This window comes from Apodemus sylvaticus, chromosome 16 (assembly GCF_947179515.1).
Source record: "Apodemus sylvaticus chromosome 16, mApoSyl1.1, whole genome shotgun sequence".
NCBI lineage: Eukaryota > Metazoa > Chordata > Mammalia > Rodentia > Muridae > Apodemus > Apodemus sylvaticus.
Genome location: NC_067487.1, coordinates 57,979,028 through 58,004,556, shown reverse-complemented (window position 1 = coordinate 58,004,556; position 25,529 = coordinate 57,979,028). Strand labels below are relative to the sequence as shown.

The 25,529-nt window shown below is 42.9% G+C and overlaps 1 protein-coding gene across 8 annotated transcripts in view; it reads right to left on the bottom strand.

Moving 5' to 3' along the window:
* The window catches only part of Mast4 (microtubule associated serine/threonine kinase family member 4), a 606,534-nt gene that overhangs the window by 58,342 nt on the left and 522,663 nt on the right, over positions 1-25,529 (bottom strand). For all 8 annotated transcript variants that reach the window (XM_052160085.1, XM_052160077.1, XM_052160082.1 and 5 more), the window contains 5 exons: positions 19,380-19,449; positions 13,447-13,525; positions 6,537-6,694; positions 4,518-4,593; positions 2,354-2,563 (listed from right to left, as the gene is read on the bottom strand). In XM_052160085.1, the coding sequence (XP_052016045.1) occupies positions 2,354-2,563; positions 4,518-4,593; positions 6,537-6,694; positions 13,447-13,525; positions 19,380-19,449 (593 nt within the window). The remainder of the gene's footprint in view (positions 1-2,353; positions 2,564-4,517; positions 4,594-6,536; positions 6,695-13,446; positions 13,526-19,379; positions 19,450-25,529) is intronic.

Here is a 25,529-nt window from a genome sequence, read left to right as displayed (position 1 = left end):
GTGGGGACTAAAGACACAGGCTATGCTGTGGTGTTTGTCTTAAGCCAAGTGGATCGATCCCCATGGATGAAAAGGGATGAGCTATTCTCGGAGCTGAACAGATACATGGATTTGAAGGGTTAGGTTTGGAAGTAAGAAGTCTGGCGAAGAGGAGGATCTGAGCCAGGTAGCAAAAGAAAAGGAGAGAAAGGCTGGAGAATCTCAAGGAAGATCCTGAAGATGCTAACAGTTGCCCGTTGTAGAGAAAGAGATTATCCTAACTCAGAACCCTACCAAGTGCTAGGGTGGTGATAGTAACAGCAAAGTCACAGTTAAGAAGATGCTAAGTCTACTTGAGCCATGTGGGGGTTACCAAGCATTGCTACAGCAGGCTAGCCAAGTCCAAAGATATACAAGAGGCAGGCAGACACACAAATCTCAAGTTTGATATTAAGCTGTTGCTTACACACACACACACACACACACACACACACATACACACTGAAAGCCACCAAAGTCCAAAGGACTGTCATTTAAGACAACAAACAAAGACCTCCAGTAGGGGAAAGAGAAACAGAAGAACACAAATGAGATTGGAGAAAACTGACTCATAGAAATGTGGGCTAGAAAGGAAGTCTTTATAAGAAACAGGGAAGGAATAAACAGGGAGTCCCAAGATGAAGAGCATATAGTCAGGGGATAGAAAGGAAATGGTGAAGACCCTGGTAAAACAGGCCTGCTCCTGTAAATTGAAAGTAGAATCTGCCAGAGAGATGGCTCAGCGGTTAAAAGCACTGACCGCTCTTCCAGAAGTCATAAGTTCAAATCCCAGCAACCACATGGTGGCTCACAACCATCCGCATTGAGATCTGACACCCTCTTCTGGTGTGTCTCAAGACAGCTACGGTGTATTTACATATAATAATTAACAAATCTTTTAAAAAATTAGAAAAAATAAAGAAAGTGGAATCAGTGGTCAGGACACCTCATGCAAGATGTTCAGAAGCCATTCATGGGATAAAGTCTTTGATAGCCTCTACATGTCCTATAGCATTGTAGATGTGCAACGAGAGCATGTGGCTCTGCAGAATCCTTGTGTTCAGTTGAAGTTGCGATCTGTGGACTAGTGCCGGTCCATGTGTTACCATCAGTTGTGTGGTGGGCATGGTACAAGGACAGATGTAGGCCTTAGCAGCTGTGCCAGCAAGTGCACAAGGCCAGGAGAGTCAAGTACATGGCCAATTCCCTACACGTCCCCTTTCAGTTAAGTTTGTGGCAGAACTGGCAATGTCCAATGGTAAATTAACAACAACCAAACCCAAAAATCCATGTGTTCACTCTTTGAGACAATCTAAGGAACGGGGCTTTACAAGTAACATATGAGAAGTGGGAACCACGGAGGAAATGCTGTTGGGAAGCTTGGACGAGTACGGGAAGAGAAGTGGCAGCTGCCAGCCAGAGAGGCCCCTTCTTATCCTGTGAGGACTCAGCCATGGAGGGGAAAGGACTGATGGATTTCTCAAAAGTAGAATGCTACTATTTTTTCTTCGGTTTAGTGGGTTATTTATACATTCATTCAGAGAAAAAAAAACCCACCATGATTATATTTACACGGATATAATTTATGCCCTAAGAGATACTGAAGTACTATAAATCCACATATAGGTTAAATAGGTTTCCTGTGTAGGATGCACCCAATCAATTTCCGCCAGAAGAGCTGTATTATACACAAATTCTATCCCACCATACACACTCCCTGCCCATTCTAGGTGTTATCAGGAGCGAGGCACGAGGGTGTTGGGCAGACAGGGTCCTGTGTTTATCTGTCATTTTGGAAATTGGATATTTTGTTAGAAGAAGAGCTGATATTAAGGAAAATAGAAGTTTCCAATTTACTACCCAATACAGCATGCAGGGTAATGAACAGGACACAGAGCCTAGGAGAAGCTAACAGTTTCCCATTTAGCTTTTTTAGGAATTAAAATTAGATAGCCGCATCAAATAACACACATCCACTCAGGCAATTTATAATTTTACAGATAAAGTTAGGGGGCGGGGATCATTGCTTAAAAATCATTCACAATCCACTTATCATAGATTATTGGGTCCCAAGGTTCCTATAAAAGTGATTGCACTGATTTTCTATTATTATAATACATAATGACCAGAACCAACTCACAGCAAGTAGCAATCTGGGAGGTTAACTTGCACGCCTCCCCTTGTACCACCCCTTACGACCACGACACGCTTTCCTGGAATGTGAACTACTTTTAGGGAACTCCTTATAAGCAAATGGTTTCGTAAAAGTATTCTGTCCAAGAGGGATGCAGAACGAATCAGAGAACTACACGCAGAATAGAAACCTTGTTCCTACCTCCTGTAGCAACTTATCCAGTTTGTGCTGCAATTCAAGAAAGTATCTGGACGTGATGAGACCCTGGTGGGATTTATCCAAACAGTCCCGAGCCAGCTCAATGATTTGATGGTGAGTGAAGCTGAGCACTCCGTCTGCCAAGGGGAGAACACGGTCTGGAGAGTAGCTGGTGATGATCTCCTTTAGTCGCTCTTCCATCTGAGCCGTCGCCTGTGGGAAGGACACACACAGACACACATATAGGTGTAACACAAGGAGTCACGCGTGAGCCACTCGGTGGGCACTCTTTCGTTTTCAGACTGTGAGTTGCTAAAACAATCCTGAGAACTGCATTCGAAAGAAGCTTCATTTCGGGGCTGGAAGCATAGGTCCCTGGTAGAGAGCACTTGGCTAGTGTGAGTGAGGCTCTGTACCGTTTCCACCACCACCACCACCGTCACCAGCACGCATGTGTGCATGCACGTGCATGCCACAAAAAAACTTCACTTCGGTTTGATATGATCATGGTGCAACCATGTAATTACACGTTAGTGTGAACCCACTGACTGAACTACACTGAGAATGAGTATAGATGTTGGCTGTTGGTGTTAATGCTGCATCTGTGAACCTCATGAGTCACTGACATGTGAACTAGACTGGCAAGGACAATGCCACTATAGGAAAGTATACACATGTCGGGCAGAGCAATAGAGAAAATTCCTGTGCCTTCCACTAGTAAGCTAACAGAGCACTGATTATATATATATATATATATATATATATATATATAGAGAGAGAGAGAGAGAGAGAGAAACAGATGATAAATGGATAAATAGAGTGGGAGATGGAGAAGTGAGAGGCACTACCTTACTTCATGGTATATAGATAATAAGTATTTGCGGAATTAAAAAGTTGTGTTCCTGGCCATCAGTTCCCCTTATCTGATGCATCCTTTGGTTCATGTAAACTTCTTGAAATAACTCTAAGCATGTTTGTGGAGGGCTCTGCTGTTGTGTTAGATCATAGGCTCCTTCAGATTGGTTATCAAAAAAAAAAAAAAAAAAAAAAAGAGATGTGTTTCTTTAGTTGTTATTCGAATCTCGCGCTATGCCAGAGTTCCCCAGTGCGAGCCAAGAGTTTGTTTTCATGACGAGGTTTCAGTGTGCCAGGAGTAAACAGAAAGCAGCTTTATCTCATACTGCAAACGCTGTACCCTTAGCGCATGGCCAAGGGGATGCCCCTCATAAAACAGATCTACGATTTCCTTCCCAACCTTCATTTTCTTCCCTGTGACGGCCTACTGGCTAAACAATATTCCTGGCTTACAAGAGCTACATGGACAGGGAGATTCCCTCTCCCCGCCCTGCTCTCTCCTCAACATTGAACCTCATTAACCAGGCATGGTCAATATCTGCTTCCGTGGTGGGCAAGCGGCATGTGATAAATAGGTAAAACAGAGCTAATCAATGCCATCAATGTGAGGTTCATTACAAATAATAAGTACTCTGCTCCTGGTTTGTGAACCTTAAGAACTTCCTTTGTTCTCCTGCTTCTAGCAACAAAAGCAGCAAGGTGGTGGTCCAAATGCTGTGGAGGGGCAGCCTTTGCCCTGTCCTGCAGAGCCCCCGCGGGAGAGAAGGCACGGAACTGAGGTGAGGGGGTCCGGGTGGGGGTGGGGCTCGGAGAGCTGCTACTGGGAACCAAGGGGCGTGGCAACAAGCCTTGGCTCCCCGCACTCTGGCTTAGGTCTAATTCCTTTGACCAGGTGAGCTGAAGAACAGGACAATGTACACCTCTGCTTCAACCGGAAGTGGGTTAGAAAGGGAGATGAGAAGGGAAAACCAGATTGAAAAAGGAAACCAGTTTTTCAGGCTACAGCAAACTCTGGCTTCCAAGAGTGAAAACCACGTGCTCTTGACACTGCACAGCAGATGAGGAATGTGGGTCCAAATGTCGACAGGATGTAGAGCCTCTGAGGGCAGGGCCCCTGCTGCGGGGTACCAGCAACCTTCATCAGACAGAGCAGTCGTTCGCTTCCTGGTTTTTTAGAGGTTTTTCTACCTCTAGGAAGGCTACAGGGCTGCTTAATGCAAAGCATCACTGGGCGGGGCCCTCACTTCTTGTAACGAAAGCATTTTACAGAGGCTAAGCTTATGTTGCCCGCTCCCATCTTAAACCCCGTTACCTTTGGGAACCTTTCTTTGTAGACATGGTTCATCATAATTATTTCATGGTCACAGCAGGCAGGGGAACGTCCAGGGCTGCAAAGCAAAGCAAATCGCCCTTTTAAACCCGCCACGGCGTGAGATGGAAATAAGCCTTTTATTTACAAACAGTCAGTTGCATCGGAAGTACTATGCAACCCTCAGATGAGAAGTAGCGTCTCGGATAAATAAATTACAAAATCAGTCATCAGCACGCACGTAGACACACGTGCCCCCAAACCACACAAACACAGTGGGCAGGATGCAAAACGCAAGCTCACAGAGTGCAATGGCACAGAATAATTCTAGTCACGGTGCCCTGGCAGAAGATCCCCTTGCAGTGAGATTAGGTCATGCACGTGGTGTGAGCTCAGGTAGCTGTGGCAACCAATCAGTGAACTGTGGTACCAAACAAAACGGGGTGGCCACTAGCAGCACCATCCAAGATGTATTTACCAGCGCAATTTCACACTTCTCTCCTACACCTGCGCTCTGCCACGCACCACCAGGGAGGGCGGAGACTATGCCATGGCACAGGTGTTCTGGTGAAATCCATTTTCTACTCTAACAAATGTTTATTTGGGATGCTGAGGCAGGCATTACATACCATAAGAAAACAGGCATATGACTTGTTCTGTGCTTTTGTATCTTTGCCATTTTGTGTTTTTTTGTTTTTTTTGTTTTTTTTTTTTTTCTGGCAAGATAGTTGTATAGTTTGGGGGCAGGGGAGCACCTGTATTCTTGGGTAAATATAGCTTAGGTTAGATGCCCTGGATACTTAAGGAAAATTAAAAACAGAACCTCTTCAATAAACCACGGTGACTCTAGATAAGGTGGCAAAGGTATTTTTTGTTTTGTTTTTTTGTTTTTTTATTCTAGATTTCAAAATAAATTCCCATATCCTGCAATTATCTAGTGTGGGTTCCTTTGGTACTAGTTTATGATAGTCTATGAACCGGAAGCACAGAGGAAAATCCCTTCTTACTAAACTTCCATGTTGAGCTGCATACCCAGCAAGCTCAGTTTTAAAGGTTTTAACAGATGGACATATACGAATTCTCTCCCCCTGTGATCTCATGTTGACGTGGAGACACTTGCCCTGATTCCCTCCACTAAGAAGACCTGTTGCCCAGCTGCTGGGTGTGTCATCATCAGAAGCCTAGAGTTGGCCATCTGACCTGCAGGATACCCTCAGCTGCAGGAAGGAACTTCCTATGGTGACTGGATCTTCCCGGGCTACTGCTGGGAAAAGGCCAATGATGGACGAGCTGGGGCAAGGGTAGAAAGGGAGGGTCAGGTCTACAGGAATCCCAGCCTGCAGTGGGATGACGGGCATCCATACTGTGACTTCCCCTCCTCCCCGGGCCTGCTTCTCCCTTTCTTTCCATTCGTGAGCATCTCCAGAGCTCTCTCATAAGTATCCTGGATAAGCCCCCGGGTCGGGGATACTTCTATCTGGAGACATTACTATGAAACCTACAATTCAAAGCCAGGCAAGAAGCCAGCCCTATTCGGTACCCAGAGGTACCGAATTTGCCAACTACAAAACTTAGAAGCCACAAGTCCTAAGAATGTGCTCATCATCTGGGAGAGAGTAAGACTTAGGTGGGAAGATGGAATGAGAAGACTATTATGGGTTTTATAATATTGAATCTGGGGAAACCATCTTTCCATTTATTCTCCCACCCTCTTTTCAACAAACATCTCTGTCTGCGTAGATACTATGAGCTGCTCTTGCACCAGCATTAGCTGACCTTGAACTTGCCATGCCTAGACATTTTTATAGATAGTCCCTATGGCTTTTGTAGTAACTAGTGCATTGTGAAAACTTGAAAGAAATATAATACCTCTCTGTGGTAGTTAATGATGTGATTTGCAGGTGGAATACCACGCTTCTATATATGACAATTCACCAATCAGTGGGCACACACATACAAATTACCGATATGGTAGGAAACAAACAATTTCAGTCAATACCAGCTAAGGTCAGGTCTACGTACCTGAGGCTCCGGGAACGGGGACGCATGGGTGTGTTTCTGCACCGGTTCTCAGCCGCGATACTTTCTGTTGTGCAGAAGTGTTTGGACAAGAAGTGTAGTTCATCTGGTGTTGGCTGATATGGTAACTGGTGCAACTTCTCCTGGGAGGAACAGGATGACTGCAACAGAGCAGAGTCAAGTTAAGAGACAACTTCCAGAAACAATTCTGGAAAGGATGAAGAGCGTCAACCCTGGGCAAGGCCGCCATTTTACGCTGGTTCCATGACAGCAACTAAAACCTAGATGTCGGAAGGGACTTCTGAGAGTTCATCATGCCTTCAAGATGCCCACCCCCCAACCCCCACTGTAGCTTCCCAAAGACAGTTTCCTTTCTGGGTTAAAAACCAAACCTGTGAGACGCAAAGCTAGTTAAAACCCAAGAAGAGATTCCTGCTGCTTTTCCCAGCCAAAACAAAAAACAAAAACAAAAAAAAAAACAAAAAAAAAAACAAACCTGACTATTTATCTTTCCTTTCCTTTTTGGGGGTGGGTGGGTATAGGGCAATAACCTGCAATCCCTTCTCCACTGAACAGGTTCATGGAGGTCCTGTGGCTTTATCTCTTGCTCTCTATTTACTTCTTAAAATCATCGTTCAACATCTGGAACGTGATGGCGGAAGGAGAGCTGCTAAGAACAGGTGACTTTTAAATCACCTGACCTTGGGAACCGGGCAATGGAGGACCTGTTGGCTTCCAGGTTTAGAAAATGATAAACTCAGCAAATCAGTGCTAATAAAAGAGATTGAGAATTTTCGAATACGTGGAAACAGGGCTACAGTGAGCACATGTTTGAAAGATACTAGTCATTTGAAAATGTCAGTTCAGGTAGAGTTAAACAAAACAAAACAACAACAACAAAACCCCATTTTTTTATGAGAGAATGCCCTTCATAAATAGTAAAGCACTGCAGTTCTGGAAATTAATGACCAGAGCTGAAAATATCCCTACACCTTGAAATTATAAAACGCCTTGCTAAGTACATAGTAAGATAGACAGGGATTTTTTATAATGTAATGAGATTATTTTATAAACCATAAAAATGAGAATACAAGAGAGAATTATGAGATAAAGCAAAGCTTTATTCAGGGTAAACAGGCCCTCTTAAAAATACATTCACTATGAAAAAAAGGAAATAAAACACCGGAACTAAATCAATTCAGAAAGTCTGGAAAAAGAGTCATAAAAATCAAGCAGGAGAGAAGCAGGAGTGTAACAGCAAAGATAAGGAAATTAACAGATAGGAAAACAGGAGAGATTTACATGGAGGGCTGAGGGTGTGGCTCAGTGGGACAATGCTTGCTTCATATGCACCAGGGCCAAACCTAACTCTCTGTGTCTGTGTCTCTGTCTCTGTCTCTCTCTCTCACACACAGAAAGAAAGAAAGAAAGAAAGAAAGAAAGAAAGAAAGAAAGAAAGAAAGAAAGAAAGAAAGAAAAGAAAAGAAAAGCTAAAAACTATCCAAGAGAGAAAACTAAAAACAAACAATGCATGCACATACATAAACACAAGAGAGAGAGAACTAAAAGCAAACAGAATTCACAACACACCCACACACACACACACACACACATACACACACACCCCTCTCTACCTTACCTGTACCTTCACAGGTAAATCTCTGCCCACATTTCTGTCTGCAAACCCACTTCTGCATATAAATTTACAGCAATCATTTTGAGTAGCAAAGTTTCAAATGATCAGATAGGGAATTATGTAAAATAGTCAATCTACTTAGTGTGAATGTTGATTCAGGTTGCTACAGAAATATTAATATCCTGGATTATGACTTGCTGGTCTTGTGACTGATGGGTTATTATGTACAGGGCATACTGTCTTCCTAAAATTGAAAGCTTAAGAATTGAAATTTCCAAACGGAGCAGGACCAGCGTTCCAACTGCATCATGACTCATTAAGGATGCTACTTGCTTGGGACTAATACCACAAAGCTCAGAGAAGGGGCCTTTGAGGAGGGATGGACTCCTGTGGTATATTTAATGTTGTACTTATAGGATGTAATAAACTCTAGTGTTCAAAATGACTGTGGCCACGTAGCAAACTGCTGACCTCAACTGAATCTAAAGTAATTTTTGCGACTACAGCATACACATTACTGGAGAATAGCGTCAGAAATTTATGTATATATAAGATCTGGGAATGTTACGGACTGAGTGATGCGAGAGGTTGTAGGGAGTGATGTCATCTTGGCACCAGAGATACAAGGAGGCTTGGAGAGTCTCTAGGGAGAGACTCAGCTTTCGGAGAAAATGAGCAAGGTGTGAATGGAAATGGGCAGATCACAGAGGACCCTAGGATAAGCAGAGGGCACCTGGGAACTGACAGAAAAGCACCCAGCAGCCAACTCAAAACATGGCCTCAAAGCATGGCATGTTGGACAACACGGAAACTTAAGTTCGGTTTCATCCAAAATGAGCATCTTGGAGATGGAGTTGCCAGGATACCGCTGGGATCGTCGGGAACAAGTGCCGTCTCCACAGCCCCACTTCTCTGTGTGTGTTTCACACACTCTTTTGCTATGCTGCCTAGGCTGGCTTCCTAATGATCCTCCTGCCTCAGCCTCTGGAGAGGCTGGAAGTATAAATGTGCATCACCACACCTGGCTCTCGTGAGCTTATAGAAAAGATGCCTCTGTTGAGCAAAGCCTCCTTTCAGAAGAATTTCGAGACCTACTATGTGTGTTTTCCAGTAAACTAAGTTTCGTGACTTCCTATTTCTCCAAGTGTGGGCTGGTGAAGCTCATTACTTAACTAGTTTGCAAATGACTTTTGACTACACCATAAATCAGATACACTCCCAAAGAATGAAGACCTACACCAAAAGCTGCTGCTGTTTCTCCATGCAATTAGACCCTGGATCCATTTTCTATGTCACGGTATCACTCAGATAAACACCTTGTCCCTCAAGACAACCACTTTAAAAAGGATAGTCTTCATGTTCGTGCACAGATTCCTACTTGTTATTATTTAAGGTAATATGATTTAACAGGCATATGTCATATTGATGAGTATTTATAGTCTTATTTTCATTCTTTCCCTCAGCGGAAAATAATTTATCTGGTGAGAAATATACGGAAGAATATCTCCCTACTGCAATCCCACATTGCTTATTTCAAAATTAGAAATTATGATGTGAATAGTATCTTGCAGAAGTTCCAGAAATTAATTTTTACTGCAAATTTTCACACTTAAATAACTGACAATACTAAATGTTCTCTGGGAGAACAAACTAACTGTATATGACAAAATCTTTCCAATTTTGGAACATAACATTTTTAACACTTAGCTATATTGAAGTGTCTATAATGGCCCAAAGATATAAAAACATTTACATTTCAACACGAACGGGTCTGAAGTTCAGCTGACAACATAATTATCTGTGAACTTTTAAATTGTGTTTTGAAAAACGCTTCTAGTTTTTTTCTGTATATAACCTATATTTTTTTTTCCTATTTTAAAAAACAGTACAGTTTTGATTGTCTAAAGGACTAATAGTTGATGAGGTCCTAAGAGTGATTCAGGTTAGGAATAGGAAAGCAGAAACTCTGAGTCGCCAGTTGACATAATTGTGCCTGGTATTTGTCGGACAAGAACAGAAACCTGGACAGGAGCTTTGGGGAGCTCCCTTGTCCATTCTATAAAAGAGTGAAGGAGAAAAGGCCGGCCAACCCTTGCACCAGTGTTCACAGTCCAAACCCCAAAGTCCTTGCTTTTGGCAAAATCGTAAGTTTTGGAAATTAAAATTTCATTTTGAGGGAAGAAAAGAGAATTTGAGACATATACCTGCCTACTACCTCAACCAATACATAAATGCATGAGAGAGAGGCTTGTGTGTGTGTGTGTGTGTGTATGCATGTGCCTACCACCTACATTAATACATAAATATGTAAAAGAAAGGCTATTAGATACTGTCGTGTGCTTAAGAAGTGCTCAACATCATTAGTCATTAGGGAAATGCAAATCAAAACAACCCTGAGATTTCACCTTACACCAGTCAGAATGGCTAAGGTCAAATACTCAGGAGACAGCAGGTGTTGGCGAGGATGTGGAGAATGAGGAACACTCCTGCACTGCTGGTGGGGCTGTAAGATGGTACAGCCACTCTGGAAATCAGTCTGGCGGTTCCTCAGAAAACTGGACATGACACTTCTGGAGGACCCTGCTATACCTCTCCTGGGCATATACCCAAAGGATTCCCCGGCATGCAATAAAGACACATGCTCCATTATGTTCATAGCAGCCTTATTTATAATAGCCAGAAGCTGGAAAGAACCCAGATGCCCCTCAAAGGAGGAATGGATACAGAAAATGTGGTATATTTACACAATGGAATACTACTCAGCAATTACAAACAATGAATTCACAAAATTTTTAGGGAAATGGTTTGATCTGGATAATATCATCCTAAGAGAGGTAATCCAATCACAAAAGAATACACATGGAATGCAATCACTGATAAGTGGATATTAATTAGCCCAGAAGCTCTGAATACCCAAGGCACAAATACCATATCAAATGACTCCCATGAAGAAGTATGGAGAGGGTCCTGATCCTGGAAAGGATTGATTTAGCGTTGGAGGGGAGTATCAGGACAGAGAAAAAGGAGAGAGGTGATTGGAGAATGGGTGGATAGAAGAAGGTTTATGGGACATATAGGGAGGGGGGAATCTGGGAAAGGGGAAATCATTTGGAATGTAAACAACAAATATAGAAAATAAAAAAAAGAAACTGTGGTGTGTGTGTGTGTGTATGTGTGTATGTGCCTACCACCTACATCAATACATAAATGTGTAAGAGAAAGGCTATTAGAAACTGGTGTGTGTGTGTGTGTCTAAAAATGGTCTCAGGTTTCTTGTTTTAGACACATGAACTTTATAGAGACATTAGCCTTCAGGTAAACCACTCACAATGTTAAAGAAATGCCAACCACATGGCCTAAAAGAGTCAGGACATTAGGGTCTAGGCTGTTTGCACTATTTGTGTGGATAAATGAAAGGGATGGATAAACAGCCCTCCCCCCCAAATAATTTCCCGTGCCTTAGGTTTCGGACCTTAAAAATTGGGGGTAGGAACAGCGACGGTGTCACAGAATGTGTCTCAAGCATGCAATGAGCCCACCCATATCAAGGAGATAGATTAGTACTTATTTTTACAATATCACAAAAACATAATTTAAAAAATTATTTATATCCAGTAATCTGACTCAATGTCCTCACCCTCTAAACACCCACTTTAATAAAATGTTGTGTGATTATTAGGAAAAGAAGGTGCATCTTGTACTCTCCTGTTTTTCATGAAGAGGAGAGATTTGTCACCCGAACTGTCATTAATGCTGAATGAGGGTGAGGACAGGGCGATAAGGGCACTGCAGCCAAAACCCGTGGATTTGAGCTTTTAGTGTGGGGAGGAGTGTGGGTCAGGAAGTCACAGAGCCACGAATCAGTACTGTTTGCTAGTGGCTTGGTTCTAACTGAAGGGACTCTAGGGACGGCAGCACTTAAAACTTTCTCAATTCCTCGGTGTGGGATCTGCTTCACCGCACATTTTGAAAATGTCCTACATTTTCACATCTGAAATCGCCAGTGATGGCAGCTGCTGTAATAATCTAGTAAAATCTCAGTGGTACTTCGTAACAATTTTATCCACTGAAAACACCCAGGATGTTAGGGGGGTGCCGGAGGAGAGCCAAATGGACAGCAAACTCCCATAGCACAACAAATGGAAAAGAGACAGGAACATATAAGGACCTCTCTCCACGCACGACTCTAAGAAGATGTGACGTGAACACAACAGATGTTCACCATTTGGTTTCAGAGGTGCCCCAGAAAACCCCCATTCCACTCAAGCATAAGGAGGAGGGCACTAGTTAGTTCATCTAACAAGCTTTAGTTTCTTACCAGTTTGAACACTAGTCAGTGGCTGCAAGCTTAGCACAACGCTGTGGGGTGGACAGTCCTAAACAATAAACGGTGGCTTTGGACAAAATGAGGAGGGAACTGAATCAGAAAAGGCTGTATGGCCATAGGTCCACAGTTTGGGCTGCTGGATACAGGGCATCCACACCACCTCGTTGGGCATTCATTCTAACTACCATGTGGTTCTCAGAGCCCCGTGGTTACAGAAACTCCTCTAACTTAAACCAGGTATGCTTGAATCTAATCAGCTGAACAGTAACTGCTAGGCCTGGGGTGAAATGTTCTCATTTGGGGCAACAATCTCCTATTTCTCTATCCCCTTCCTTCCACAGACTTTACTATGTTCCGTTGTTGTTGTTGCTGTTTGTTTGTTGGTTTTTAATTTGTTAGAGTAGAAACAAAGCTATTACTCTGCTTGGGTGTGTGTATGTATGTGTGTGTGTGTGTGTTTGAGTATGTGTAGGGTGTGTGTGTGTGTGTGTGTGTGTGTGTGTGTGTGTGTGTTTGAGTATGTGTAGAGGGCATCCTTTGAGGGAAAAAGAAAACAGAACAAGCTTCCATCTTAGCCCCATACAACAGAAGAGTGAGTCCATCAAAGTTTAATGGCGTCTTCAGCACGCACACAACTGGTATGGAACACCAACACTGAACCCAGATTGTGTCATTTTCCCCAAACTACACCAAATGGTATTAAAATGAAGGCTCTCATCCTCCAAACTTGACATCCTAGGCCATAGTCATTTATGCCCTGTAGTTTGCAAGCTTCCAGAAACAGTGTATATTTTTATATTTGTTAAGCCGTCGTTTGACCCATCTCCTATACGGTGAGATAGACACGTGGAATTTGCCTTTTCCTTCCCACCAGGAAATTCCCAGGGGGAAAAAAAAGAGCATAGGCTAGTCCTGTGGTTTTGAGATGAGAAGAGAAATCAAGCACTTACAGAGACGGTGGAGCTTGGTGTGTTTGTCCCGTAGCCTGAGGAGGGGAGAGAAGCCAGAGACCAGCGGCGCCCATCCGTCCTGTGGACAAAGGGAGCTCAGTTAGGCCAAGTGTGGAAGTGCTGATGCCAGGGAACCCCAGAGAACCCCCAGGGAATTAGGGTATCTTCAATCAAACAAATGACATAAGCTGAGTCTATGAGGATGTGGGAATGCTGGTCCAGGGTTAGGGTAAACAAACATTATACAGCAGGTTGCCTTTTATTTAATAGGAATCAATACACCCAAACAAGTAGGAAGTGAATGGGTTGATCCATAGTATTGATCTCTCACTAATACACTTTGACAAAATGAATACCGGGGATAATTACGATGGTCAGACTCAGCAGATTCAAAGCAGTGTAAGCAGAAAGGGGAGAGGAAACGTGTTCTGTGTGGAAACTGACAACTGGCCAATGATCTCAATGTGAACCGGGACTCCATCAGAGTGCAAGACCCTGAGGCAGCCTTAGACCCTTCAACAGGCTCTCCACCTAGGATTTCCTTATTGTAAGCGGAAGTGGTGGGGGCACTAGGCTCCTGGTTATGTCACACTTTAAAGCGGCAAATAACTTTATGGTCAGAAAGCTTGAAGCTCAGGCTTTGGAGAGTTACTGCTTTCTGACATGACCTGACTTCATATAATGTTGGTACAAAGGTCATCTGCGAGCCTCTGACCATGCAGCAGGCTCTGCCCAGTCACCCAAACGGCTGGAGGAAACCGTCTCTTACTCGTAATGGAAATAAACACAAAGAATGAAGTCACCTGCTCCAGTCTCAGAGTCCAAGCAGTCAGGGTCCTTAAAGAGAATGGCCTTTGTCCTTGAATGGTGACTAAATGGACTTGAATGTGGACTGTGGGTTAAGTCGGGGCCACTTTAGACAGGGGTCTAAAGTGAACTGATGCAGTAGTTATTAGTAGCAATGTTGCTTGGTAGGGCAAGGGTCTGCCACAGAGCAAATTTTCAGGGATTTCTGTTATTCTAGAGCTTTATACGAAATTTAAAATAAGATCATACTGTATGTATGTATGTATGTATGTATGTATGTATCATAAACTGTCAGGAAAAACAAATACATAGAAATTTTCCAAGAGGCAAAACAGTTCAAAGCTGTTATTAAAAAGCAGCACTGCATTCTCAGAGACAGGATTATGTGGAGATGTTCTTTAATTCCCAATTTTGTTCATTTATCAAGGAGGAGACAACAGTGCAGGAAGTCTAACATAGACACATTCACAGGAAGCTGAAGTCAGGGAATCCCATAGCATGAGACAAGTTTGAGAAACCACAATTTGATGCTCATATGGAAAACCGCCACTGTAGCCCGATAGTCAAAGGCAGGTCTTCTAGGCTACGGTGGTGTCACCTCCAATAAACGCAAATGGTCCACAGAAACAAGATGGAGGCCAAGCAGACAAGTCACAGAGGGATTACAAGGCTAAGATTTTAGTGAAATTTACCTGTCATTTCTGTGGCCATGATTGGAGTACAATTGAAATCAAGTATTTAAAAAAGAAGAAGAAGAAGAAGAAGCAAAATGAGATGTTTATAAATATACCAGAGAAAAGCAACTGGGGTAATTAAATCATGTATTTGTTTAAGAACATTTTTATGTAGATGGAAATGTTGAAATTTCTCAGGAAAATAATTACAGCATGCACATAAAAGGTACAACCACCAGTTAAATGGACACAGGCAGATCTTATATTTAGCTACCTATTAAAATATTTGAAAGCAATGCCTGAATTTTATATTTTAACCACTTTAAATTAAACAAAGAAAGGGCTATGATTTTTAAAAGAACTGTTCAGTCCATTTAATAGCAATTATCAGAAACTAGACTCTGGGAAGAGGGAGGGACACATTTCCGCAGAATGACTTTGTTTTGTGATTCGTTAACTCCCCTTTCCCTCAGGTATCCACACACATATTTCAGATGGATGAGCAGTTCCAAGAGGAGACATGTTCTTATTAGTTCTGAAGCATAAATTACATTTGCTTAGTCCAGAAAACACACAAGTGCAAAGATGTTTAAACAAGAATACGCTCGGTTCTTGGTACAGCCGTCAACCAGAAATAATTCATGTCTCATAAAGTTCCCTAAGATGCCAGTGTCTGTTTACTCAAATGGAGCAAAAGGACCATTGCATTTCTATTGCCATGACAACCGCACATCAGAAAGTTACTATATATGCTATATGCATTACTGAGTGGAAAAAGTGCCCCCTTTCCATGGAAGCCATCACACAGGCACAATTTGGATCTGACTAACAATGCTGTCTTTTCTATTTAGTAGTGCTACCAATAAAGCAACATTCAAAGACAACATCCTCATCTTCCCAAAGCAACAAGGCTCTTCTAAAAAGAACCTTTTCTTTGTGGGTGGAAATTTCAATGTTATATCAAATCAAAGAGCAGAGGAAAACAGTTGCTGGGAACGTAGGACACAGAGGTTCAGGGTGGGTGGGGCCAACTCACAAAACATTTAGATTCATGTAGTACACAATAATGCTCTGCTTCAACCCTGACGATTTTAATTACATGAAGAGAAAGCAGGTTAATGTGTTCAGTAATTATAGTATATTGTAAATATAGGAGATACACTATATACTCTGTTGGGTCAAACTCAACTATACCAATCACCAAGTAAAATCTACTCCAGAAAGAATTATAAGACTAACAGGAGGTTACCCTAGTTCCTAGTATTCAAGGGACTGAAGACTTAAAGTCAGAAGAGCAAACTTTTTCTAGAAATTTGCTTATGGAAATGTGTTCTGACGTTTATCCAGGCAAATAACAACTAGGCAACCAGGAGATGCTGATGGCACTAAAAGACACTGGAATACCAAGGAAAGCAACAGCAAGTTATAACGTCTCAAGGCCCCAGCTTCTGGCAAAGGCAATGACATCATCACCTCCATCTTACCACCAGATAAAAATGTTAAGAGATCCACAGCCATGCAGGCTTGAGATTGTATGGACTGAGAATCTTTCATCCAAAGTTCTTAGGGCCAGAAACATTTTAGGTTTAGAATTTTTTATTTGTTTTAAAAGATATTTCCAAACCTACTAAACACCCTTAATCTTAAATTTGAAATGTTTCTATGCATCCCATGGTTGCTCCGAACATTTCAATAGTTCTCAATAAGTTTGAGTATGTTTGGAGACCGCCGAGACGATGCACAAATAAAAGTGCTTGCCATGCAAGCCTGAATACCTGCGTATGATCCCCAGAAGCCACACATCCTGTGGCACACTCGTGAACACACGTATGAACACACATACATGCAGAGAAAGAAAGACAATAAAATTTATGTATAAGGGTTTCAAATGTTGGGATATTTTGGATCTTGGATTTTCAGATTAGGTTTCACGTGTGCTAAGAATTAACAATATGAAATGCTTCCTTGTCTCAACATTCAATATTGAGGGGATTATTTTTTTTTTCTGTTCATAAAGTCAGCAGGTTAAAAACTGCCATGGTAGGTTTACACATAGATCTGTATTTTACAGTACAGTGTGTGTCATCACCCTTTACAGTCTGTAACTGGACAGATGTTCCTAGGGGTGTAACAGAGACTACTGAACAAGGAAGGTCAGCGAACACTAATAAGCCTAATCTCTGTGCCTTCGTCCTGGAATGATTTCAAAGACGGAGCAACATTTCCTCTATTGGGCTACATTATAAAATAATGCAATGTTAAGAGCCTCAAATTACTTCTTAAAGGCTCAGTGACACACAGCCACCAGGAGGCAGTGGTGACCCCAGGCAAATGGTCTTGTTTCCTGAGTGAAGACCATCTCTAAGATGGAAGGCGGTGTCAGATGCTGGGTAGAAAGTGCTGATTTCGATTCTCAAAATGAACCCAAGGTTCCTTTCACCTGAAGAAAAGTTTAACACGAATCACTCATGTTCTAATTAAAATTAATGGTTTGTGAAGCGTGTGGACGGAGTCCCAGCTGGTTGTTCATGCAACATGAACTGGAGGTCTCCAGCGATAATCCCCTGTCACGGTTTATGGTTTATTTGTCAAAAATTAACATGCTTGGTAGGTTGTGCTTTTTTTTTTTTCTATAGCGCAGAAGCAGAAGCCAGATTCGTCTGTCCTTCAGTCTCCCAGTTAATTATTAGATGCTCTTCATTTTTATAAATCTGGCAGGATTATGGGACTGTGGCTTCTGTCATGTTTTAATACACACTGCAATGAGATTTGCACTTATTTATGTCTCAGGGTAATTGAACTTACCCACCCTCCACTTTAGACTACAGAGGACACTCACTTTGTTTAGACTTTCAAAGTTTTCCCTCTCCACTTGGAATAATGAACTATCATGAATTAACAGTCATTGGGCAGATGCACTTTCTAGGGCCAGTTTCCTTTTGCATTTCTTTTGTAGTATAATAGTTAAAAGAAAATTTTAATTAAAAAAAAAAAAGTTGGCCCTCAGATCCAGGTGTAGGCCTCAGCAAGCTCTTTGAGATGCCATCTTAATCGTTCTTGTATCTCACCCCAGGTGGGATTCCGAGCAGCCTTGAACATATGATATAAAATGACTGCAGTAATGAGAGAACACACACTCTTCCTGGATTGGGACTTACAGTAGACTCTTAAACAGGGTTCTGGAAATGCTGCTGGAATCTTAATTACAATACAGAGCTCTGAAACTCCTTTTCTTAGGATTTCAGAACATAAAGTTATCACACGCTGACAAGTGTGCTCATTAGTGATGTGTAAGAGGAACAAGGGCGTGTTTTCTGAAACCTATCTCTTATGGTTTAGGAAATGCTATCTGAATTCACTTAAGGGGATAATTAAGTCTCTGAGAAATTCTTACACATAAACGGAACATCCAGACCATAAACTAAATTTATTTTTAAATATTTGGGGAACTGAAGGGGCATTTTGCATTCTGTCTTTCCTGCGTGGAGGAAGCAAGTCACATATGTGAGCCGGAGATGGATGTTTGACTGAGAAAAACATACACTGATTCAGAATCCAGAAAAAAGGGCGGAGGCCACAGCCAGGGACCAGTCTGGAAAAGCCTGGGTGTCAAGGTGTCAGGTAAGGACACTTCCTCTTAGCTCAGGTCCCCAAGAGCAGAGGCACAGCTCCTAAGCTTTTGCTGCTGCCTAATTCTAAGTACAATACTGGTAGAAAAGAGCTCCAGACATATTGGCGCAGGCCTTTAATCCTAGCAGTTAGAGGCAGAGGCAGGTGGATCTGAGTTCGAGGCCAGCCTGCTCTACAGAGTGAATTCCAGGACAGCCAGGGATTGTTTGTCCTGTCTGGAAAAAAAATCAGAGTTGCTCTATCTCAGATCTGCCATTCAGTTGCTTTCCAAGTTCATACCTTGTCTCATTTTTACAAGAAGGACAACATATGATAACAACAAAAGCTTGCACCAGGACAAAAATGAATAAATAATAGAGCTTGCATAACTACACCTCAAAAAAAAAAGTCAGTAGAAATCTGTTCAGGCTGAATCATGCATGCTCTAAAGATGAGAGAAAACAGAGAGAAGGACCTCCCTGCCTTCACTGGGCTCCATTTAGCAAAGAACCAAGAGGACCCTCCAATGCTAAGACAAGGCAGACGTCATCAGGAAAACAGTTAAAGCCAGTGTGTTCAAAGTAACAAGGTCCTTTGGTTGCAGAAGACTATATGATAATGAAAAGGCTCTCACAAGACAGAACCCTGAAAGAAAAGGTGGAAGGAGGATGGGGGGGTAGAGAGAGAGACAGAGAAAGAGAGAGAGAGAGAAGGAGGGGGGGGAGAGAGAGAGAGGGGGAGAGAGGGAGAGAGAGGGAGGGAGAGAGGGAGAGAGGAGGCTCGTGTGCAGAGACCTGTGGTCCTGGGGTACCACTTTAAGCCCCACTCAAACGCAGTCCTTACCTCCTCGCAAATGAGAAATGGGCTGAGGTACTGGGGGAGAAATTCCTTGGGCTGTCTTGAGGGCTGTTTCCTGTGGAGAGAAAGAGAGAAATGAACAGCCTAATTTTGTTTCTGTACCATTATCCATATCTAGAATCTTCTTGCCAGTAATCAGTTTCTTTACAGTTCTACAAAATATCATTTCCTCTAATAATGTTTTAGCTTTGCCTCGAGCGGGGGGATCTGGGAAGCGGTGCGGGTGGGGGTGGGGTGCGGTGCGGGTGGGGGTGAGAGTGGGGGGTGGGGCGACACTGAGTTCCAGGACAGCTTTCCAGGTGGGCCAAGCATAGGGATACATACATTCAGCACTATAACCTAAGCATTTTGGTCTGTAGAATAACGAGCACAGACATGTTCTGTATTATGTCTTCGGAAGCTAACATTTAGGTGTGTGTGTGGGGGGGGAGGGGTAAGCTCAGGCTTTCTTTGGAGGTGCTCTTTATTTTGTGGCGGGAAGCCTCGGTATGAAAGAAAAAAAAAAGGTCTTGAAAGAGAAGGCTTGGATTCCAAGGTATACATTTAAAAGAGCTGTGTCAAGACTAATCATAAAATACGAAGGAGAATCCAGCCATCTGGACCTATTTCTAAAATGTCCGAGGCTCTATCTTAGCATTGCTGGAAGAACCTGGCAGGATTACCCCTCGCCAATATTGTCTTCAGCGAGCCCAGTTGTCTCTCAGCAGCTGGAATGTGATTGACCAGGCAGAAGACTCTAAAAGCCTCGGCCACAGGGAGATGGTAGCACTCCCTCTCCTTGAGTCCTCCCCGGGCGGGGAAGGAGCACTGCTGCACACAGGAAGGAGGACACCTCCCTGGGGGCTTGTTACTTTCTCCATTAGCCTGCTCAACCTGCTGCTGATCATTGAGGCCCCTTGGCAGGCAGCTGGCGAGGGCAAGTTCAGGACACTCCAGACCACACTGCTTCCCCTGCATAGTTAATGAGATGCATAGTGCTGGTGGAGGACCGCTTGGGAATGGCGCTGGTTTCAGGAAGGAGGTGGGGAAAGGCTGCAAAGTAGCGCTAATAGTTTTTTGCAAAGTTCCCAATAGCAAGGGCGCAGTGAGAGTGAAGGCTGTATGTAGCCAGCTGTAAGGAATACTGGCTTCCCTTTCCCAGTCCTGCCCAGCTGCGGAGGTAAACGATTTGTTACTAGTGTGCTAAAAAAGAACAGTCTAACACCTAAAGGAGGGTAAGTTTAGTGTTACCTCCAGGACTTCTTACACTGGCTACATCTCCACTGAAATTTTTCAATTAACTTAAGGTTGCAAATTTTATAGTGTTGTCTTCAACAGATGCTATTAACTTTATGACAGCACAATCAAAGCCATTCAACAGGGAAGCGCTGAGAAGCCGTTTCTTTATAGAGAGCCAGGCAAGGAGCGGTCCCCCTGCCACAGTGAAATTTATCATGTCTTTGCATCTGCTGTTCCCGGGGGCCCCTGGAGGAATGGATTTTGCTTTTGCTGTCCAGTAATCCAGGATTCATTCTGTCTGTTTATCTACACAGCAAATTAGCTTATTTTGATTTCTCTCAACAGTATTCATTCTCCCACTCCTAATTTAGCTTGTGTGTCACCCTTTGCATTCTGTAAAAGAGCTCAATAATTTCAAGATGGCTAAAAGCCCCTGCGTCCTAAGGGGAATGGATAATCTAATGCTTGGAATCATTGTATAGAGTTTGGGGTTTTTGTTGTTGTTGTTAAGTTTGGGAATATATTCATGTTGCTCATACACCATGGAGAACAGACTACCAGTAAATTATTAGTTGTAACAAAAACAGTTGCTTACTTGAAGCCAAGACATTCTGACCACAATCCTTCCTTCCTCGTTCACAAGAATAAAATAACACCAAGGGAATCTGGCCCGAGCCCTAGGCCTGACTTCTCTGTACAGAGAATACTAAGGCTGGGGGTTCAGATGTGGTGAGTGGAAACAGCTCAGTAAACACCAAAACTGGGGGGACAGAGATAAACATAAAATGGTGGCCCCTAAGAAGCCAGTGCCATTTTATAAACCATTTCATAGCACATGATGATCTTCAAGCTTGAAGACAGACAGACAGAGACAGACAGAAAACTGATTTAACTCTGACCTTCAAAGAAATCAAAGCTACCATTGCCAAAGCTTCCATTAATGATCCTGGACTTAGCATCGCACCCTGGGCTGCCTGCCTAGGTGTGATTGAAATTTCAACTGCTTTCCCCCCTCACGTGGTCTCTCCCTGCCATAAAACCAAACCCTAAATTCTTTTCCCTACAGCCTCGGGTCTATAGGGCCATCTGTCTATCTTAACAACTCTGCAGATCTAATTTTTTCCAATGTAGGCTGAAAAGGTGAACTGAAACGTACACTGCATTCAACAAGTTGAGTGTTGTTTAAGAACTAGACTGTTCTGAGAGACTTCTTGAGCACTTCTGTCAATGTGTGGACATTAGCAAAGACATCAGAGATCTAACGTCAACAAACTATGAGGACAATAACATCAGTAAGTAGTGTAATGTTTTGGGGTCCTGGCTATACCTGTAGTGTATCCATGTTTTGACAATACTGACGTTTGCAGGGGAAAAATGGGGAGGGATACATATAGGAAAAATTGGGATGGCGTTGGGTGTTGTTGTTATAACTGTATTATCACTAAAGTTCTCTAAAGCATTTTAAGATATCAGAAAGACAGAGACTCAATACCAGGGCAGTTCCGCAAGCTTCAAGTAATATGGTGGATGTGGACTTAAGGAAATCAGAAACTGAGTCAGAAACGCTGTAAACATTAAATCAGTCTCAGAGATAAGATCTCTAGCTATAGCAAATTCAGAGTGGTACAGCCAATGGCCCACGAACTGCATTCACTGGTACCAGGTAGTGGGAGGCTTTAGAGATGCTTGGATGCACCAAAGTTGATGGTGCTGGACCAGCGCATGCAAGGACAAGAGAGAACTTCGATGGTAAATCAAGAGTGATTGGTGACACATTAGAACCAAACCATGGGGACACAGAGCGTGCCTGGTGTCGGCATTGTGGGTAGACTGGAGGGACAGCACAGCAGAATGACGCACTGATAGAGAATCTTGAGGGGTAGGTGGGACTCTGGTACTAACACAGGAAAGGGTAAATAAACCTGCATTGTATAGACAATTGTGTTATGCACTGAACAAAATTCAATTTTCCTTGGGGAGAAATGATAAGATTAGCCCATTAGAGTTAAGAAAGGTCAATTGTGGAAGGTTTTATTTTTAAACAAAACATGTCCTACTTTTTGGTCTCTCAGCCATGCTATTTTGTTATATAGTGTCCTAACTCTGAATTTAGAGTAGATGGGTTCATGCCATTTATGCTCTATGTAGTCCTCTCTGTTGAAGGCACAAATGGCGCTTCCTGAGAAAAGAACAAGACGGATTGAAACTGGGAGTCCTACATGTGACCTTCACTCCTTGCACGCTGCTCTCTGAATTCATCCTCCCATCTGCAAAGCAATACCTGAGAGACTCTCCAGTAGAAACCGGTGCCAGTTAATTCTCTGCCCATATGTGCGGTGCTTGCTTGTAACTCACATCCTGCTGCTCCTGGGATTTGCTGGCTCTTGGATGTTTGAGAGCTCGGACACTTTACGGACTGCCAGCATCACTGCTGATGCTCCGACCGGACACAGTAAGCCTTAGCAGTGGTCAGGCCTTGGGTAGGTAATTAACACCACGATCCCCATAAGGCAGAGGCATGGCTAAGACGCAAGCAGGGTTATCAGAGCTGTGCTTTACCTAGCGGCGATACACGGGGTGCCTCATTTTGGAGGCAGTTATTGTGAAGAAAGTGATTTCCAGATTAATTAAATTGTTTGATTGCTTTGTAATTAGGATGGAGAAGTCCTGCGTCTTCGCCACAGAGAAGCAAGCTGCAAATCTTTTTAAAAGGCATATGCTTTACCCACTATAGATTATTAATGTGCTTTTAATAGCTATCTGTTCACAAAATGACAGTTTCTGATGTCTCGGTTTTCTTTAAGGACAGAAGGAATCCAAGAATTAATGACCACCGCCATTTGAAACTCCTTGGTGGATCAAAGAGTAAGCCCCCCCTTTTGAATCCTCATTCTCATTACTTGATAATCCCTTAAATGAGCTGTGATGTTTCGCACCATAACCATCAGTGTGGTGTTTTCTGAAAGCTTCCCAGATCCTCAGCAACACATGGCCACCGCCTCACAACCTTAAAACCAGACCGTACAGTGCCAAATCTAGGATCTCCTTGGAGGAAGACTGGGTGCATAAAGTGGGAGCTTGCAAGATTTACACAGGAACCTCCAACAGAATGAGTCATGTGAAATCAGAGTTCAAGTCACCAGCAAACTTCGAGTGGATCCTACTGAACCATAACAGGTGATGTGTAAAGGAGAGTCAGATCTTCCTGTTACTTAGACACCTGTCTCTGAAATTGGCTCCTGTCCAGATATAATTGTGGAATATTAATTAAACCTGGGCAGCTGTTTAAGCCTCAAATAACCAAGGACTCTCTTTGATTGGCTGACAACGGTATGCTGTACTCACTGGGGGTCAGTGGATAAAGGACACCAAGATCCTTGGGTGTTCAAGACAAGCACAGATTATTCACAATGCATTAAGTTTTCTTATAATGTGGGATTTTTCTTCCTAAACCTGGCAAAGCCAGAACCACTGCCCACTGCTTGACTAAGTCAGGCAAGAAATGTTTATTAATCCTCTCGCCACAGAGGGGAAGGACTTGATGTTTCTAGCTGTTCTGTAACAGTGGACTGCAAGCAGGCTAGGCAAGAGCAGGGAGATCTGACAGGAAGCTGGCCGCACAGACAAGGGAAGGACAATAGTTTGGATGCAGCGACTTTAGAGCTTAGGGAGGTACTGGCTAGAAAACCAATGTGGTTTGTTTAAATAACCACAGGATAAAGGTGGGAAAAGAGCAATCAAGAATAGCTTATTACACATCTGATATGATAGACAATCGGTGCTTCGGATATAATCATCAGAGAAGCCTCTCTGTATGCAGAGAGCAACAGACTCTGGATTACTCATCCTAAATGGGATGTTTCCATTAAAGCCCTGCACTCTCAGGCTCAGATCTCTGTGGGAAAGAAGCTGCAGGGTGGGGGAGGTTTGGGGGGGGGAGCTGGGGGAATTTTAAAAGCCAGAGGTGATGGGTGACTTCAAGGATACAACAGAATGGATGCACATACAAATGCAAAGTGATTGTGGCAGCATCCAGGAGGCTGACACCAGTTCAAGACAGATAGGGTCCCAGCACTGAGAGGAGAAGTGCATTCAACTTCCACTCCTAAAGCAAGAAGTTATCTGTAACCAATACTTGCTGGCAAAGAAAAAAAATAGGATCTCTTGGGGTACGGGGGGGGGGGGGGGGGGGGAAGGGGCGGCGCGCCTCAGTGGGTATAACGACACTTCAGGCAGGCTCTGGGCCTGTGAACAGTTGACCAACACAAGATGAATGAACTCATGATATCTTTGTAAACCTTTTTGTCTCATTTTGCTTTGTTTGTTTGGTCTTACATTTTTTTGTTGGATTTTCATTTTTCTGAAGGTTTTGTGTGTTTTTTGGGGTTTTATTGTTTTGTTTTTGGTTTTACTTGCTTATTTTTCAGAGAGAAAGAGAACACAAGAGTTTGGTGGCGAGGGTGGTAGGGCAGATTTGGGAGGAATTATGGGAGGGAAAAGTATATTATCTGAATATTATCAAAATATATTAACTGAGAATGTTTTATTCAATAAAAATATTTAGCAGAATAAAACATTTTTAAGCTAAAAATAAATAAAGGCTTTAGATTCAAGACAAATGGACAGACACTGATATTAGCTGGGATGGGGGGAGACTGAGGAAGGATATGGTTTGGGAGCAGCAGAATTAGGAGCAAGGCTTGGATACCCAGATTCGCTTCAAGTTGTCTGACTTACAAAGGCGACACTTCAGGCAGGTAGAGATTCATCTAAATGCCCTCATGTTCATACGCATGCGACATTGTTCTCAAAGGTAACAGTATTAGTGTCACCTAAACATTTAATAACTTTGATAGAGTTTTCTTACTATACTTGAGAGAAAGAGTAACTTTTTTCTACTTCAGGTTACGTAATACC